The sequence below is a fragment of the Nothobranchius furzeri genome, chromosome 10 (genome assembly GCF_043380555.1).
Source record: "Nothobranchius furzeri strain GRZ-AD chromosome 10, NfurGRZ-RIMD1, whole genome shotgun sequence".
NCBI classification, from domain to species: Eukaryota; Metazoa; Chordata; class Actinopteri; order Cyprinodontiformes; family Nothobranchiidae; genus Nothobranchius; species Nothobranchius furzeri.
In genome coordinates this window covers 49,128,334-49,142,985 of record NC_091750.1, presented here as the reverse complement: position 1 = coordinate 49,142,985, position 14,652 = coordinate 49,128,334, and the positions used below count along the sequence as shown (strand labels likewise).

The 14,652-nt window shown below is 39.0% G+C and overlaps 1 protein-coding gene across 3 annotated transcripts in view; it reads right to left on the bottom strand.

The window, feature by feature from the left end:
* npas2 (neuronal PAS domain protein 2) overlaps nucleotides 1-14,652 on the bottom strand; it is a 46,803-nt gene that overhangs the window by 9,800 nt on the left and 22,351 nt on the right. For all 3 annotated transcript variants that reach the window (XM_070555722.1, XM_054730620.2, XM_054730624.2), the window contains exons 2-6: nucleotides 3,487-3,685; nucleotides 2,610-2,666; nucleotides 1,097-1,251; nucleotides 882-973; nucleotides 509-598 (exon numbers count right to left, since the gene is read on the bottom strand). In XM_070555722.1, coding sequence (XP_070411823.1) covers nucleotides 509-598; nucleotides 882-973; nucleotides 1,097-1,251; nucleotides 2,610-2,666; nucleotides 3,487-3,569 — 477 coding nt within the window. In that variant the 5' untranslated portion in view covers nucleotides 3,570-3,685. The remainder of the gene's footprint in view (nucleotides 1-508; nucleotides 599-881; nucleotides 974-1,096; nucleotides 1,252-2,609; nucleotides 2,667-3,486; nucleotides 3,686-14,652) is intronic.

Genomic DNA, 14,652 nt, shown 5'->3' with positions numbered 1-14,652 from the left:
TAACACCTGAGCAGTGCCACAGACTGATCGAGTCCATGCCACGCCGCATTACTGCAGTTATTGAGGCAAAAGGAGCCCCGACTAAGTATTGAGTGCTATACATGCACATTCTTTTCATGTTCATTCTTTTCAGTTGGCCAACATTAGAGAAACAAACATTTTTTCATTGGCCTTTAGAATATTCTAATTTTCTGAGATACCAGATTTGATGTTTTCATTGGTTGTCACCTATAAATATCAAAATTAAACGTAATAAACATTGGAAATACATTGGTCTGTGTGCATTGCATGAATATAATGTACAAGTTTCACGTTTTGAATGGAATTACTGAAATATTTTCAACCTTTTGATGATATTCTAATTTACTGGCCAGCACCTGTATTTGCAGTTGAAGGATTTGGTTTTTGCATAGGAAGCGATAAAAACTAAAGTAACAGATACATGCTGATCAATGAAGATGCGGAGAGAGAAACATCAACAGGTGAAATATTTCACTCAGTAACTCACCGGTAAATGGCCAATAAGTGAAGACACACTGTCAGATACATATATGACGTTCCCGTCTGTCGTTAATGCGACCAGGAAACCATCCAGGGCCTGAAAGGAGACGATCCAACAGGACGATCAAGTTTTTGATCAAATACATTTATTGTTAGAAATTAAATTACTGGGAATAAATGTGTATATTTATTTTTAATCATTTTTGGACCTTTTAAACCTAAAATTGGCCTGGAATAAATTCATTTAAACAGGAATCCAGAACAAAATGATAACATTCCTACTCTTTGTCAATTTTGGAATCATTTTTCTTTCTCTTTTTTTCTTAGTCAGTCTTAACACCAAATCACCTGCTGCAGGAACCCATCCTGATGAGTTTTACCTCTAGCATTAGCTGAGTGAACTCCTCATTACTGAGGAACGAGGGCTTCCAGTCTTGCTTCACATCACAAATTTCATTCTGCGCTGTGATGTCTGAAAAAAGGTTCAGTTGAAATTAAAAGTCAATGATAAAAGATTAATAAATGACTCAATTAAACACAAATTGTTTAAACTACACACTGAAATCTTTGCAAATGCAAAATAACAGTTTGCTACCTTTCTGTTTCTGTAAAAAATCAATAGTCCGCTGCAGGATGGTAGATTTATCCATCTTGCGCGGGTGGCCTTGACCCTGCAGCATGGTGCACAGCTCCTTGATGAGCACATTGAACTGGTCTCGTCTTTTCTTCTCTGATTTGTTACGAGATGCCCTGAAGCAGAAGGAAAATGCATTTAAAATAAAATCAGAGGGAGTGTGGGTTTAAAAAAAATCAAATATAGCAGTTTTAGGTTTATTCTTTCCATTCGCCATGTCAATGAAGCTTAGAATAAACCATTAAAAACAGAGAGAATAAACATCTTTTGTGGAGAAACAACCTTCATATCAATAAGACCTCATTGGAGGACACTAAATGTCACATAATAATACCTAAACAAAGCATTTACAACACATACTGTATACAACCACTGGAGTTGCATACTGCATTTACCAAAGTCAAACCATTAGAACCAAAAGGTGTAAACAGAATTTGGTTCTATGTGGTTGAAGGGTTTAAGGGTTAAAATGTTAAGTGTTGGCACAGTTCCTGTTCAAATGGATCCAGAAAAGATAGTTTTGCTTTGCACACATAGCCTAAAATCTAGACAGTCATTTGTCAAAGCAAAATAATTTAGCTTTGTGTTTTGATCTAGCTCCATTGGAACCTCCGCAGCCCCAACCAGTATTGTGGCTGGCCAATCAGTGCGTTTGTTTAGAAAAAAAAACACATATCTTCGTTTTCTTCCCTGCTTCTTCCACAATGTGTGGTGGACTGCCCTGTTGATTGACATATGTGATGGTCCAATTACAGCACTGTGATTACGTTATCAAATAGCATGTGTAGACAGTTTAAAAGACAACTGTAGATCCCGCCCCACGAGTAAGAGCCATCAATAGACTATATCTCATATAGTGGATGGCTTGCCAGGCTACTGCACACATGGATCTGGTGCACAACTTTAAACTGTGTTAGAGATGAAACTTAAATGACCAGTTTTAGTTATTCAATTCCATGTTAGCTTCAACTTTAATGACATATTTTAAAGTGAATATTCACCTTATATTTTGTATTTGTTTTTGTAATTCTAGATGATTTCCTCCAGATTAATCTGTTGTTCAGCTTCTGCCTCAGAGAAATTGTATACATTTTTAAAGGCACACGTGGCAGTTTTGCTTGCTTTTAGCTCCCCCTAGTGTTCGTTATTAATTCTCTCCGGTCAAACCGAAAGCAAAAACTTCTTCGTTGTGCGTTCTTTTTAACACCTTAATCGAACTGCTGAAATCTCTCACTGGTTTCTATAGAAGCGTCGGGTATGTCAGCTAAATTTTTTCTAAGTCCCAATAGAGCAGCCCGCCAGTCTGAAGTTGTGAGATTCTGGCCACAGAGGGCGGTAGTGGTCTGACTGACATTTCTGTTTCAAGTCTGCAAAATACTTGTGCACACCTTTGTTTAATCGGTTGCTCACTCCAAGACACACATGCAATGTTTATGTATAAAGGTTAAACATGTAAACACAGAGGCTTAATTACCTTTTTGCCTTGTCCTTCTCATCTTCATCCATCAAATCTTCCACACAGCTGTTTGTACTAAAACACAACAACACTGTTAAAATGTTGTTCTGAATCCTTTTACATTATTGTTACACAAGACTGATAATATGATCCCTTCTTTCACACAGGCTTTTATTCTCAGCCAATTTAAGACATCATAGTGGGAAAATGTATGTGTTGCTTAAAAAACACAACTAACAATGACAGATTTATACAAGCTTCCCAATAAAGCATAATAGTGAATTTTCACATCAACGTTACAAAACTGCAACAGATTTGTGTCACTAAACCAACTATCACTTAACCATTTTACGGAGAAATTTTTATTTTTTCATTCATTTTGAGAATCCCAGAGAGTTACAGGAAGCTGGTGACCAGCTCTCTAGCAGTCACCAGGTAATAGGCGGGAGACACTATGGACATGTCTCCTGTCCCTCACAGAGACACATGAGAGAAACAACCACTTACTCACATGAAAGGCCAATTCAGAGTCTTCAATTAATGAAACATGCATGATTTTAGACGGCTAGAGAAAACCCACTCATGCATGAGAAGAACACACAGTGAAGAAATCCATAGCTGGGTGTCAAACCTGCAACCCTTTTGCTGCAGGACCCTGGTTGTCTCCCGATTTTTACAGGAAAATATGGAGTACGAGCAATCGGCTTGAATTTAACAAATCATTTGCTACAATAAAGGTTTTTACCTCTGTTACCCACCTAAAGAACGGATGAACGAATAAAAGGCATTCATTCAAATAATAAATGATTGTATTTTACATATTTAATGGTAAAATATCAATGAATGTTACAGAAAACAAGAAAAATCGTACGTAAAAATAGGATATGATACTCACTCCCATTCCCTGTGGCTGGATGGACATGGGCCGTCAAAGTCAGAAAGGTTGTCCATAGTCACTCCTTCTCCCAACCAGGCCATCTATGAAGACTCGACAGTGCCATCAGCCCCAATCTTGTTCGAAATTTGTTTTGTTTAAATCTAGCAGAGACCAGGTGTCCACCACCTTCTTACAGCCATAGAAGGAAAACCAAAACCTGTGGAAACAGATGGAAATTTATCTTAGCTTCATCTTGTTCCAGAGGATAAACTTTCATTTAAATGTTTGAGAAAAGTACACCATGGAGGTTTTGTTTGTGAGTAAAATTCCATTATTACAATCTTCTACTAACATAAATGGACCTTTTAAAGGGACTTTACGGAGTTTTGAATTTTTATGCTTGCGATTGCCCCCTCAGGCCAAAAGCGTAATGGCGGCTTCAATAGTAGGCTCGTGCACGAGGCGCGCATGCTGTACGTGCACACTCCTTAACTAAAATAACAGCTGAGACAGTCCTGTGTGTGTGTGTGTGTGTGTGTGTGTGTGTGTGTGTGTGTGTGTGTGTGTGTGTGTGTGTGGCCCGGAGGAGAGAGGACAGGAGAACACGCAGCTAATTAATTAAATAATTTGGTTCTGTACCTTTCTCTTCAGCACAGCCAACAAAGGTTTATGATGGGTCAGTCTTCCTGCATGCTCAGATCATGCCCTTCCCTTGCTTGAAAAATTGTTCCAAAATGAAAGTTGAACCAACATCTTTTTTATCTGTGAATTCAATGCCGTTCGGATATAATATTTATATCCTTGATTACAGCTAAAACAACGTTCAAAGAACGGTTCGGAGCGAAAATGGCTATTTTGTTGCTAATTTGCAGGAGATATCTAAAAGAAAGTAGCTAAGGGTCCTCAGAAATGTAGCTAGGTTCATCACTAGGCGTTAGGAACAGCGACAAAGTCGCTGAGTTGGCACTACCTCACTCTCTGCTGCTAAAGCTATGGATAGCAAATGCTACGGGCTATGCCTGAGTGTGAACGCGCATGAAGCAGCCTGCTCGACCCGAGCAGCTCTCTTTTTCTGTGATTTTACAGAAAAACAGGCAATCACAGTAAAAATGCCAGGGCTCATTCTACAGGACCAGGGCATTACAGGAGAATGTATGAAGAAGAAATTTATTATTTCTATACATGTTTTGGCTGTCAAACTTCCATAATGCCCCATTAATAGATGTTTTGCAGTTAATATTTATGTCATTTCTTACTTGTAAATTTTAGCCAAGTTCTCTCTAGAAATCTTGCTGATCATTACATTTAATGTACGCAGCTGGAGTTCATGAATCATCAGCGGTCTGCCTGCCGCTCTGCATCTCTGCCCAAAAGAATCCCCGCTACACTGAGTCCATGTAAATAATATAATATAATATGAGTAGAAACTGGATCTTTTTTGTGCTCCTTCTGGGTGTGTAAGTTAAGGGCATTAGGAGAGCCTGACAACCTTTAAGGAGAACCAAGTTGCTCTCCTGTAATTTGAACCCAGTATCCGAGTCCGGATTAGGCTTGGATCAGGAAGTTAAAGCCCGAGTCCTGATCGAGTCTGAAACCACGTGATCGGGGCCGATTTCCGATCATGTGATCGATCGGGACATCCCTAGAAAATTTCCACATCAGAGGAGAGCTTCAGACAAGTCCTACTTCCTGATATTTGGACATCTCGCCTCAGCTTGGAAAATAGCAAAGCGATTCTACCGACACATTTTGCTCTGCAATGCTGATGTTTAATTTCCACAAATAACTCAAGCCTGGAGGAGTTCTGCTGTGAAGGGGAGTTGTTAATGCTAACGGTTAGCTTCTACTAGCCAAGACGTTCTCTGCTGTTTCCTGGACGCTAAACCAACAAAAGCCTTCTCCATCATGAGTCAAGATGGGTGAGTCCACGAATGTTAAGTGACAGTGTGACGTAGATCTATGAGGCGTTTTCTGAACCAAGCTTTTTTTTTTTGGTCTATTTTCTTTCAGAAACTAATGCAGGAGATAGGTGTAGGAGACTATTTTCATGTTCAGCCTGCATGAAAAACTCAGAGGGACTGATTATAATCAGAAATAATCATTTAAAAATGGGTTTTTAGTGAACAACACCTTAAAAAAACTGCTATGTGAAACTTTAGGCAGCAAAAGATGATCAAGAATGCTAGATTTGTTTGCTCAACAGTGTCTGAAGTGTTGGTCCATTCATCTGAAATTCAGTCAAACTCAAACAGCCGTTGTTTATTCCAAATTAGCGTCACATTCCAGTGATTTAACTACACAAACTTTCCTTTAACTTTGGATTAGAAGGTGCAACACTAGAAATAAACAAAATCAAATAACATACAATGGTAGTTGTTTTAATTCAATTTCAAATCATGAGTTATTTTACAGCTAAATCAAAATAGTTATCGGGAGGAAAAAATATGAAACATTCATTTTATGTTTCACACATTCTTTCATTTTTAATTATGGGGCTGTGAATTCAGTTTACTATTCAGAGCATGAAATGGGTCATGCAGCTAATAAAGTAAAGAAGCATGAGGAAGCTGCAGAGCAGGCTGTAACTGTGAGGCAGAGATATTTACCACTAATGATTGCTGCACGTTCCTGCTGCACGCTTTAGATTTCATCTGTTTTGTTCATGGGGCAGCTAATTTGCACTTTGCTGAAATGAGACTCCTCCAAACAGTTCCAGTACAGTGTGGATGAGTAACCTTAGATTTCACTCAAACACTTCAGGCAGTTTCACACCATGCCTCCCACTCCAGCTCACTAACCTAGAGCTATATTTTTAGTCAGCCGACTGATTTTCTTATCTTTCCATAAAGTTCGATCTGTCCACTACAGAAGAACGCTCTCAATATGATGCTACAGCACTTAAGAAGCCAGTTTATTAATGATATATTCATGTAAGTCCTAATTATTGAAAATAAGCCAGTCTTTTCTTTCCACCCACAATTATCAAAACATACCACAAAGATGAAAAACAGCAAGAGAAACCTAGATTGTTAAAATCCTCCTGAACGAACAATAAAAGTGGAATAACAAGCTGTTACAGACAAGTCAGGCATAACATTAAAAGGACCATTTTAATTCTAATGTTTCCCAAGTTGATCTTAATTTTTATGTTCAGCAAATAAACCTTTGCAGTGGCTGAGGGATCACTAGTTTTTGTGTTTGAGAATCTTTGTAGTACGGGAGTAACAGAAAAGGTGTGATTCTGAATTGTTTAGCAAAAAGTGTGCTAAATCAAATAAAAATCACATGACTTTAGCGGTTTAACTGTGTGTGCGCGTGTGTGTGTATGTGTTCTCAGTGGTAAAGTGAAACCCTGTTCCTTTGCTGTGTGGAGGTTAAACCACACCTCACAGGGTTAACAGATAAACCGCATTAGCGTTTGCTTACATTTGTGCCTTTGGAGCTTTTGAAGGGAAACCTGAACTCCCGATCACTGAGGGTAAAGTTCATGATCAACACGTTACATGAACATGGTATAGAGGACAGAGCAACAGTGATGATGGTTTTCCTTCTGCTTGCACAGAACATTCCTGAAAGGAAGCTCGATGTAAAAACTTGTGGTTTCCTAGAAAGACTCAAGGTCCTTCTGGGGAAATAACTCATAACTGTCATCTCTGAGTCCAACAGCCCTGTCTAAAGGTGATCATGGAACATAATGTGCTGCATTCTGTGACACCGATTTGGATCAGCACCCTTGCCCTGTATTAAAGGTTGAATATGGAAGACGAAAACCAATGCGACCTCTAGTGTGTGGAGGTTGAAGTGCAACAATAGCACAAGGTGTCCAGCCCACGGGATGCCAGGTTTGCTGCGGATATGTGAAGTGACCAGCCAGCACCATGTCATGTCACCATGGTGAATTGTACAGTGTAAGGACTAATTTCTACTAATATGTTTATTTTACAACAGTATTTAACATTAGCCTTTCTATTACCAACATCTTCTGGCCTCAGAAGCAGCTGCTTTTTTAATTTAATTGATCCATATTCAACCTTTAATGCAACTATTACGGGATAAAAAAGTTGACTACAGATTTTTTTTAATAGCTCTGTGTTCCTCTTAAGTCTGTAAAACCAAAGATGAAACAATCTACCCACGTCAAGATCAGGATGAGGGTTGCACGGTGGAACATGTGGTTAATAGTGTTGCCTCACATACAACAAGCTATGATGTTTATTTCATTTCATCCATGTTCTCCAGCTACTCTGGTTTGCTCCTAATGTTCTAAAACAGTAATAGGTTAACTCTCGGTTCTATATACTGATTTATATTGAAGTGTGTGTATGATTGTCTGTTGTGTGTCTGTATGTCCGCTTTGTGGTGAACTGGTGACCTGTTTAGGGTGTACTCTACTCTACCCCTCACCCAGTGACTGTAAGGACTGGTGAGAAAACAGCTAAATCTACAGGTCCTTCTCAAAAAATTAGCATAGTGTGATAAAGTTCATTATTGTCTGTAATGTACTGATAAACATTTGACTTTCATATATATTAGATTCATTACACACAACTGAAGTAGTTCAAGCCTTTTATTGTTTGTAATATTGATGATTTTGGCATACAGCTCATGAAAACCCAAAATTCCTATCTAAAAATTTTTGCATATTTCATCCGACCAATAAAAGAAAAGTGTTTTTATTACAAAAAAAGTCAACCTTCAAATAATTATGTTCAGTTATGCACTCAATACTTGCTTGGGAATCCTTTTGCAGAAATGACTGCTTCAATGCGGCGTGGCATGGAGGCAATCAGCCTGTGGCACTGCTGAGGTGTTATGAGGCCCAGGACGTTTCGATAGCGGCCTTAAGCTCATCCAGAGTGTTGGGTCTGACGTCTCAACTTTCTCTTCACAATATCACACAGATTCTCTACGGGGTTCAGATCAGGAGAGTTGGCAGGCCAATTGAGCACAGCAATACCATGGTCAGTAAACTATTTACCAGTGGTTTTGGCACTGTGAGCAGGTGCCAGGTCGTGCTGAAAAATGAAATCTTCATCTCCATAAAGCTTTTCAGCAGATGGAAGCATGAAGTGCTCCAAAATCTCCTGATAGCTAGCTGCATTGACCCTGCCCTTGATAAAACACAGTGGACCAACACCAGCAGCTGACATGGCACCCCAGACCATCACTGACTGTGGGTACTTGACACTTCCTCCAGACTCTGGCATCTTGATTTCCGAATGACATGCAAAATTTGCTTTCATCCGAAAAAAGTACTTTGGACCATTGAGCAACAGTCCAGTGCTGCTTCTCTGTAGCCAGGTCAGGCGCTTCTGCTGCTGTTTCTGGTTCAAAAGGGGCTTGACCTGGGGAATGCGGCACCTGTAGCCCATTTCCTGCACACGCCTGTACACGGTGGCTCTGGATGTTTCTACTCCAGACTCAGTCCACTGCTTCCGTAGGTCCCCCAAGGTCTGGAATCGGTCCTTCTCCGCAATCTTCCTCAGGGTCCGGTCACCTCTTCTCATTGTGCAGCATTTTCTGCCACACTTTTTCCTTCCCACAGACTTCCCACTGAGGTGCCTTGATACAGCACTCTGGGAACAGTCTATTCGTTCAGACATTTCTTTCTGTGTCTTACCCTCTTGCCTGAGGGTGTCAATGATGGCCTTCTGGACAGCAGTCAGGTCGGCAGTCTTACCCATGATTGCGGTTTTGAATAACGAACCAGGCTGGGAGTGTTTAAAAGCCTCAGGAATCTTTTGCAGGTGTTTAGAGTTAATTAGTTGATTCAGATGATTAGGTTAATAGCTCGTTTAGAACTTTTTCATGATATACTAATTTTTTTAGATAGAAATTTTGGGTTTTCATGAGCTGTATGCCAAAATTATCAATATTTGAAACAATAAAAGGCTTTAACTACTTCAGTTGTGTGTAATGAATCTAATATATATGAAAGTCCAATGTTTATCAGTACATTACAGAAAATAATTAACTTTATCACAATATGCTAATTTTTTAGAAGGACCTGTATGTTTACTTTGCAAGTAACACATTAAAACTCAAGAAATTTTTATTATATTACATTATTAAATATTGATTTAAAATAATTTTAAATAGATGTTTTAATTATCTGGAACATTTCTGCTTTAAAAGTATTGTAAGGTCAGAGAAGTACAGGAATCAGAAGCTGGTATCAGCCTTTAAAACCAGAGTCAGTGCATCTCTAGTTATCAGTGAATAACAAGTTAACTTACTATGCAAATTTGGATATGATGTAAACATTTGAAAGAATATCAAGCAATGTGTTAAATATGAGCAGAAATCTATTCTGCAAAATGAAAGCTCAAAATACAGCAAGCGTTGATCACACTGCCAGCTGAGTATTTGCCATTTTTCCTCCTGCTGAGTCACAGAGCTGTGAATTATAAAGCCATTTCACATTTCATGTTAATGTTGCAATCCTGGAAAAAAACAATTAAAATATGTTAATAGAGAGAAAAATGAATTCAGGTAAAACACCGCTAATGAGAAGATAATTTCTGAATCACAACATTGCCTACAGAATACTGCAGCCAGTCAGAGCTGAAACACTGTTCTTGTTGTTCATGTGCTGAAAGACCAGTTCAAGATAACGGCTAATGAAACGGAGTCTGGGGTCCAAACAACAGCTGTGCTGCTGTATTGGAGGCTCCGGGTTGAGTAAACACTAACTGGGCATGGACTTGCTTTGTTTCAGTCACTTTAAGCAGGTTGTTTTGTTCAGGCTGGGTATTTTTAATTATACGCATTGTTAGGTTTGTTCAATGGCTCAAAATTAAAACACAAATTTATGTTACATAAACTCAAAAATCTGAATGCATACACACAGAATAGACATACATATGTCTAATTCAAGATGCAGTAAGACTTTTCTAAATGTCGATCTGACCATTTTACTATTTAAATGTGTCAAGTCTCACTTTTCAGTGATTTAGGGCAGAAACCAGGAAGCAACTCAATGATCATCCAACTTATTCCTAATTATTAGACCAAAAATTTTTCTTTTGTAAGTTCTCAAAGAGAGAAAATTTTCTTGGTAACAAAACCCCAGTTTTGACATTATCTGCAGGCAGGAAAACTGTGAATCAAAAGAGTTAGTGCTGCCAAGCTGGATAAGTAGACTTCTTTTACTTTTATTTTTATATTTAACATTTTCTCTCATGTTTGCTATGAATGCCAGTGGGGGCACGGCGGTAAAAATAGGTTATTTCAACCTAGTAACCAGGACATAGTCGGAGCTGAAAACATGTGAGGGGCGTTCAGGGGAGCTTGGAACTTCTAGACTCCTGTTACAAATACCAAGAAAAAGGGCTGTTTGGCTTTACTGAGGAAAAAAGAGCAACTAGAAGTAATAATGCAGCAGACCAGTTCTAATCTGAGAAGAGGCTGCAGTTTAAACAACATGAGGTACAAATAGAATCCCGTGGAGAAAATCTGAGCTTTACATACCCGAAGAACGAGTGTCCATAAATGAAGTCCCCCTCTTCACTTTAAACAATGGTTCCGACATTTTTTCCCAATACAATTACAACATAGCAGCTAAACTAGAAACGTCCAGCTGAAGCAGTAGGGAGAACTCAAAGCATTAAATTGCATAACAAGTTATTAATGAGCTGTTGTTAATCACCGTGTGCTCCAAACGAGTTCTGATTTATCCACAACTGTCTGCTAGTTTTTTCGTTTCCTGCCTTCCAGGTTCCTGCTTTAGTTGCGGGGTTAGTGTGTTAGTTTTCCAGGTAGTGTACTCCACATCCTCGGCTGGCTGAGGCTTGTAAACAGGACTGGGCTGCTGAGAGCACAGAAAGTAGGTCATCTGGTAGCTCAATACTAACGACGGCAGAGGTCTGAGCAGAGGCTGTGCAACACAAGTGAAAGAAACCTGCGGCGACAAGCATTAGGGCAGATTGTAATCTTGAACATGCGCCTGATGCATAAATAACATCCTTTTAAATGTCACTAAATCACTATGGATGCAATGTTACTGAATGATACTATCTCAAGAGCAGCTAGTCTAGTACGAGGTCCATAATTATTAAAAATAAATTATAATATTTTCCCTTAAATAAAGTAATGTGTAAAGCAACTCAGAATAAATCCTGCAATAAAAATGGAGCAGATCAAGATAACACTTCATTTCTACAAATGGGGCTAAATAAGCAGCAGCTAAAAAGATGACAATCATCCAAACAAGTTGAGGGTTTTTGTTGTTCCCTTCTATGCACTTCTTCTCTGAGTGTGTGTGTGTGTGTGTGTGTGTGTGTGTGTGTGTGTGTGTGTGTGTGTGTGTGTGTGTGTGTGTGTGTGTTTTAACAACTTCCTGGTTAGCTTTCCCCCCGATGAAGTCCCAAATGTGGGTCAGTAGTCTGCAAGACTTACTGGTTTCAAAATTACCTTTATGTAATCATTACAACACTCGCCAATAGTCAAAGGTTGTGTAGTGTAAGCTTTAAGACAATCAGTTTACTTAGCATTAAGATAAGGTGATAACTTCAAACGAGTCTAAGGGTATGATTGGTTCTATTATTAGTAGTACCAGTTTTTGATTTTCTAACTTTGTAACTGTTAGATAATATTACAATTTGTGTATGTTCAGGATATAATGGTTGAAGTTGGTTGAGGTTGAAGGTCATTTAAACTTGTTTAATCAATGCATTTGAGTTGTCTCTGGCAGGAATGAATGCTTTGCAAGCCGTATTTGAGACACAAAAACCCCAGAAACACCTGCATCACCACAGACAAGTCTGCCACATCAGTGGAGAGCTCAACACAGCAGGTTTTGAAGTCTAATTTCCTGATATTTGGACCTTTTGCCTCAGCTTGGATAAAAACGACGCTACTCCAGTGTTTCCCCTAGGAATTTTTCCAGCTGTGGTGGTGGTGATGGTGGTGGTGGTGGTGGTGGGGGGGGGGGGGTATGACATGTCTCACCTTAACCCTTTGATGCATAATGGTCACTACAGTGGACAGGTATTCAAAATTGTTTTTTTTTATTTAATTTAATTTTTGCTATTAAGCACAGCTGTTGAAGACTTTATTGCATTTGAGCCCCTCCATTTGGATTTCAGTAAGTCAAGCCAACATATTTCATGTTCAGAATGCACGCTGTCCACTGAGGCGGACATGTAATAAATTATTTGTAAATTAAATGTTACAAAAATATGTAAATATGAAACTACTTTCATTCACACCTAAAGATAAATGAAAAAAATTGTTTAAAAAATCATGGTTGAAGATTTCATAATTCATGCATCAAAGGGTTATTTCTGTTTTATGTGATGCACTCCACTTTGAACTGCACCAATCCAGCAACTGCTGCATTTTAATAACTAGTACTAAAGGTGAATACACCAATATTTGCACAAAAATAATTTTTGTTTTAAACTCTCAGTGACACACTTTGCAGGGGGATTTGGCATTAAATTTTTCTTGGCGTCTGGTAAAACATCACCTTCTGCCCCCCTTTATTTGACTTTCTGCCCCCTTTATTTTGGTCCAAGATCATTACTGGGCTGGCCCTATTAAACACATTCTACACCCCTGCTTAGTAGACTTAATGAAGTATTTTTAAGCTAGTATAAAAATGACTGAAACACAAATTTACATATTTGGCATTAATGACCAATATATTTGATTTAATTTATTTGTTATCAAGATGCATTACAGTGAACATTATAATAAAGTAAATTTTTCTAGTGCAGAGAGGAGACAACCCATAGAAGCACTGATTTGATCTCATTCAGAGAAAAATAGAACAGGTCAGATGCACCATATAAAATTACTAACATAAACTCAGGAATCTGTTTCTTTGCTTCATTGTTCTGGTGCTGAAAATATCACTAATGCGGATCAAAGGAGATACACAGATGAACGCAACTTATTATTTGGAAATTAGTGGGTGTGGTTTACATCAATACATTATTTTAAATCTGAAATTTATTTGGATTGATCAGAAGTTGCTATGTGTATTGTATTTACAGAGCAGCCTCAGAATTGAGATTAAATATTTTTGAATACAATAGTAAAGGAACTATTACAGAACAAGTTTTTCAGTAAAATCAGAACATTATTATTTAAGTGCATGAATTAATGCATATGAACTGCAGTAGGAACTAGGAAATATGAAATACTTGAACCATTTTATTTTAATTTGATTAAACAGATTTTTCTCCTAACGTTGTTGGCATTTTTCCCACACACAGTTAAACAAAACAATGTTGACTGAGGTGTGTGTGTGAGAGAGAGAGGGAGAGAGAGTTAAAATAATTTAAAAAAAAAACCCGACCGGAGCGGAGGCAGTGACCGACGCATGCACGAGCCGTTTTCAGCTCTGTCTTGTCAAATGCACCACATACGTTACGAAAAAAGTAACTTTAAATATTAAACCGAAAAAGAGGCGAGCTGAAGAAAACCTAGGGAGCACTGAAGAAACGTGAGCAACAGTGAAGCAAGCACAGAGAGTTCCGTTACTGTGTGTGTGTGTGTGTGTGTGTGTGTGCGCGCGCATGGATGGGTCGGACGGACTGAGCTCCCGGCTGCAGTTTTGTGTGTAGGGAGGGGCGGGCGCTCTACGTGACTGGCCAATCACAGAGCGTGAAGACAGTCAGTTACCCAATGAGGATTTTCCTTCAGCACGATTACAGATATTTACGAGTTTTACTCATTTCATGTTCGTATTCGTCAAAAATGCTTTATCCGTACCGGATACTAGTCTGTAATGAGTATCCGGCTCATCCCTAGCTGTAACCACCTTGCCCTGCCTCCTCCTCCTTGCTGCCTGCCGGCTGTGATCACAAGCAACAACAGAGTAGTTCCCGCTGCTTCTTCGGGAAACAGCGCAAAAGAAAAAAAAATCTATTAAACTTGGGATCTTGTAGGCGTGGCGCTGGGATTTCAGCCATGGCAGCCCACCACGGCTACGCCTATGTAAGGGAAACACTGTACTCTACAACTAACTAGTTGCTCTGCAACATGAATGTTTTATCTCCACAAATAACGCAAGCCTGGAAGAGCTTCTGCCATGTGGTTGAGTTGCCAATGCTAACGGTTAGCTTAGGTTTGCCGAGACATTCTCTGCTGTTTCTCGACGCTAAAACAACAACCTTCCTCGTTTCAAGCCAGTATGGATTGGTCCAAGCAACCACTTGACATAGATCTATCAGGCTT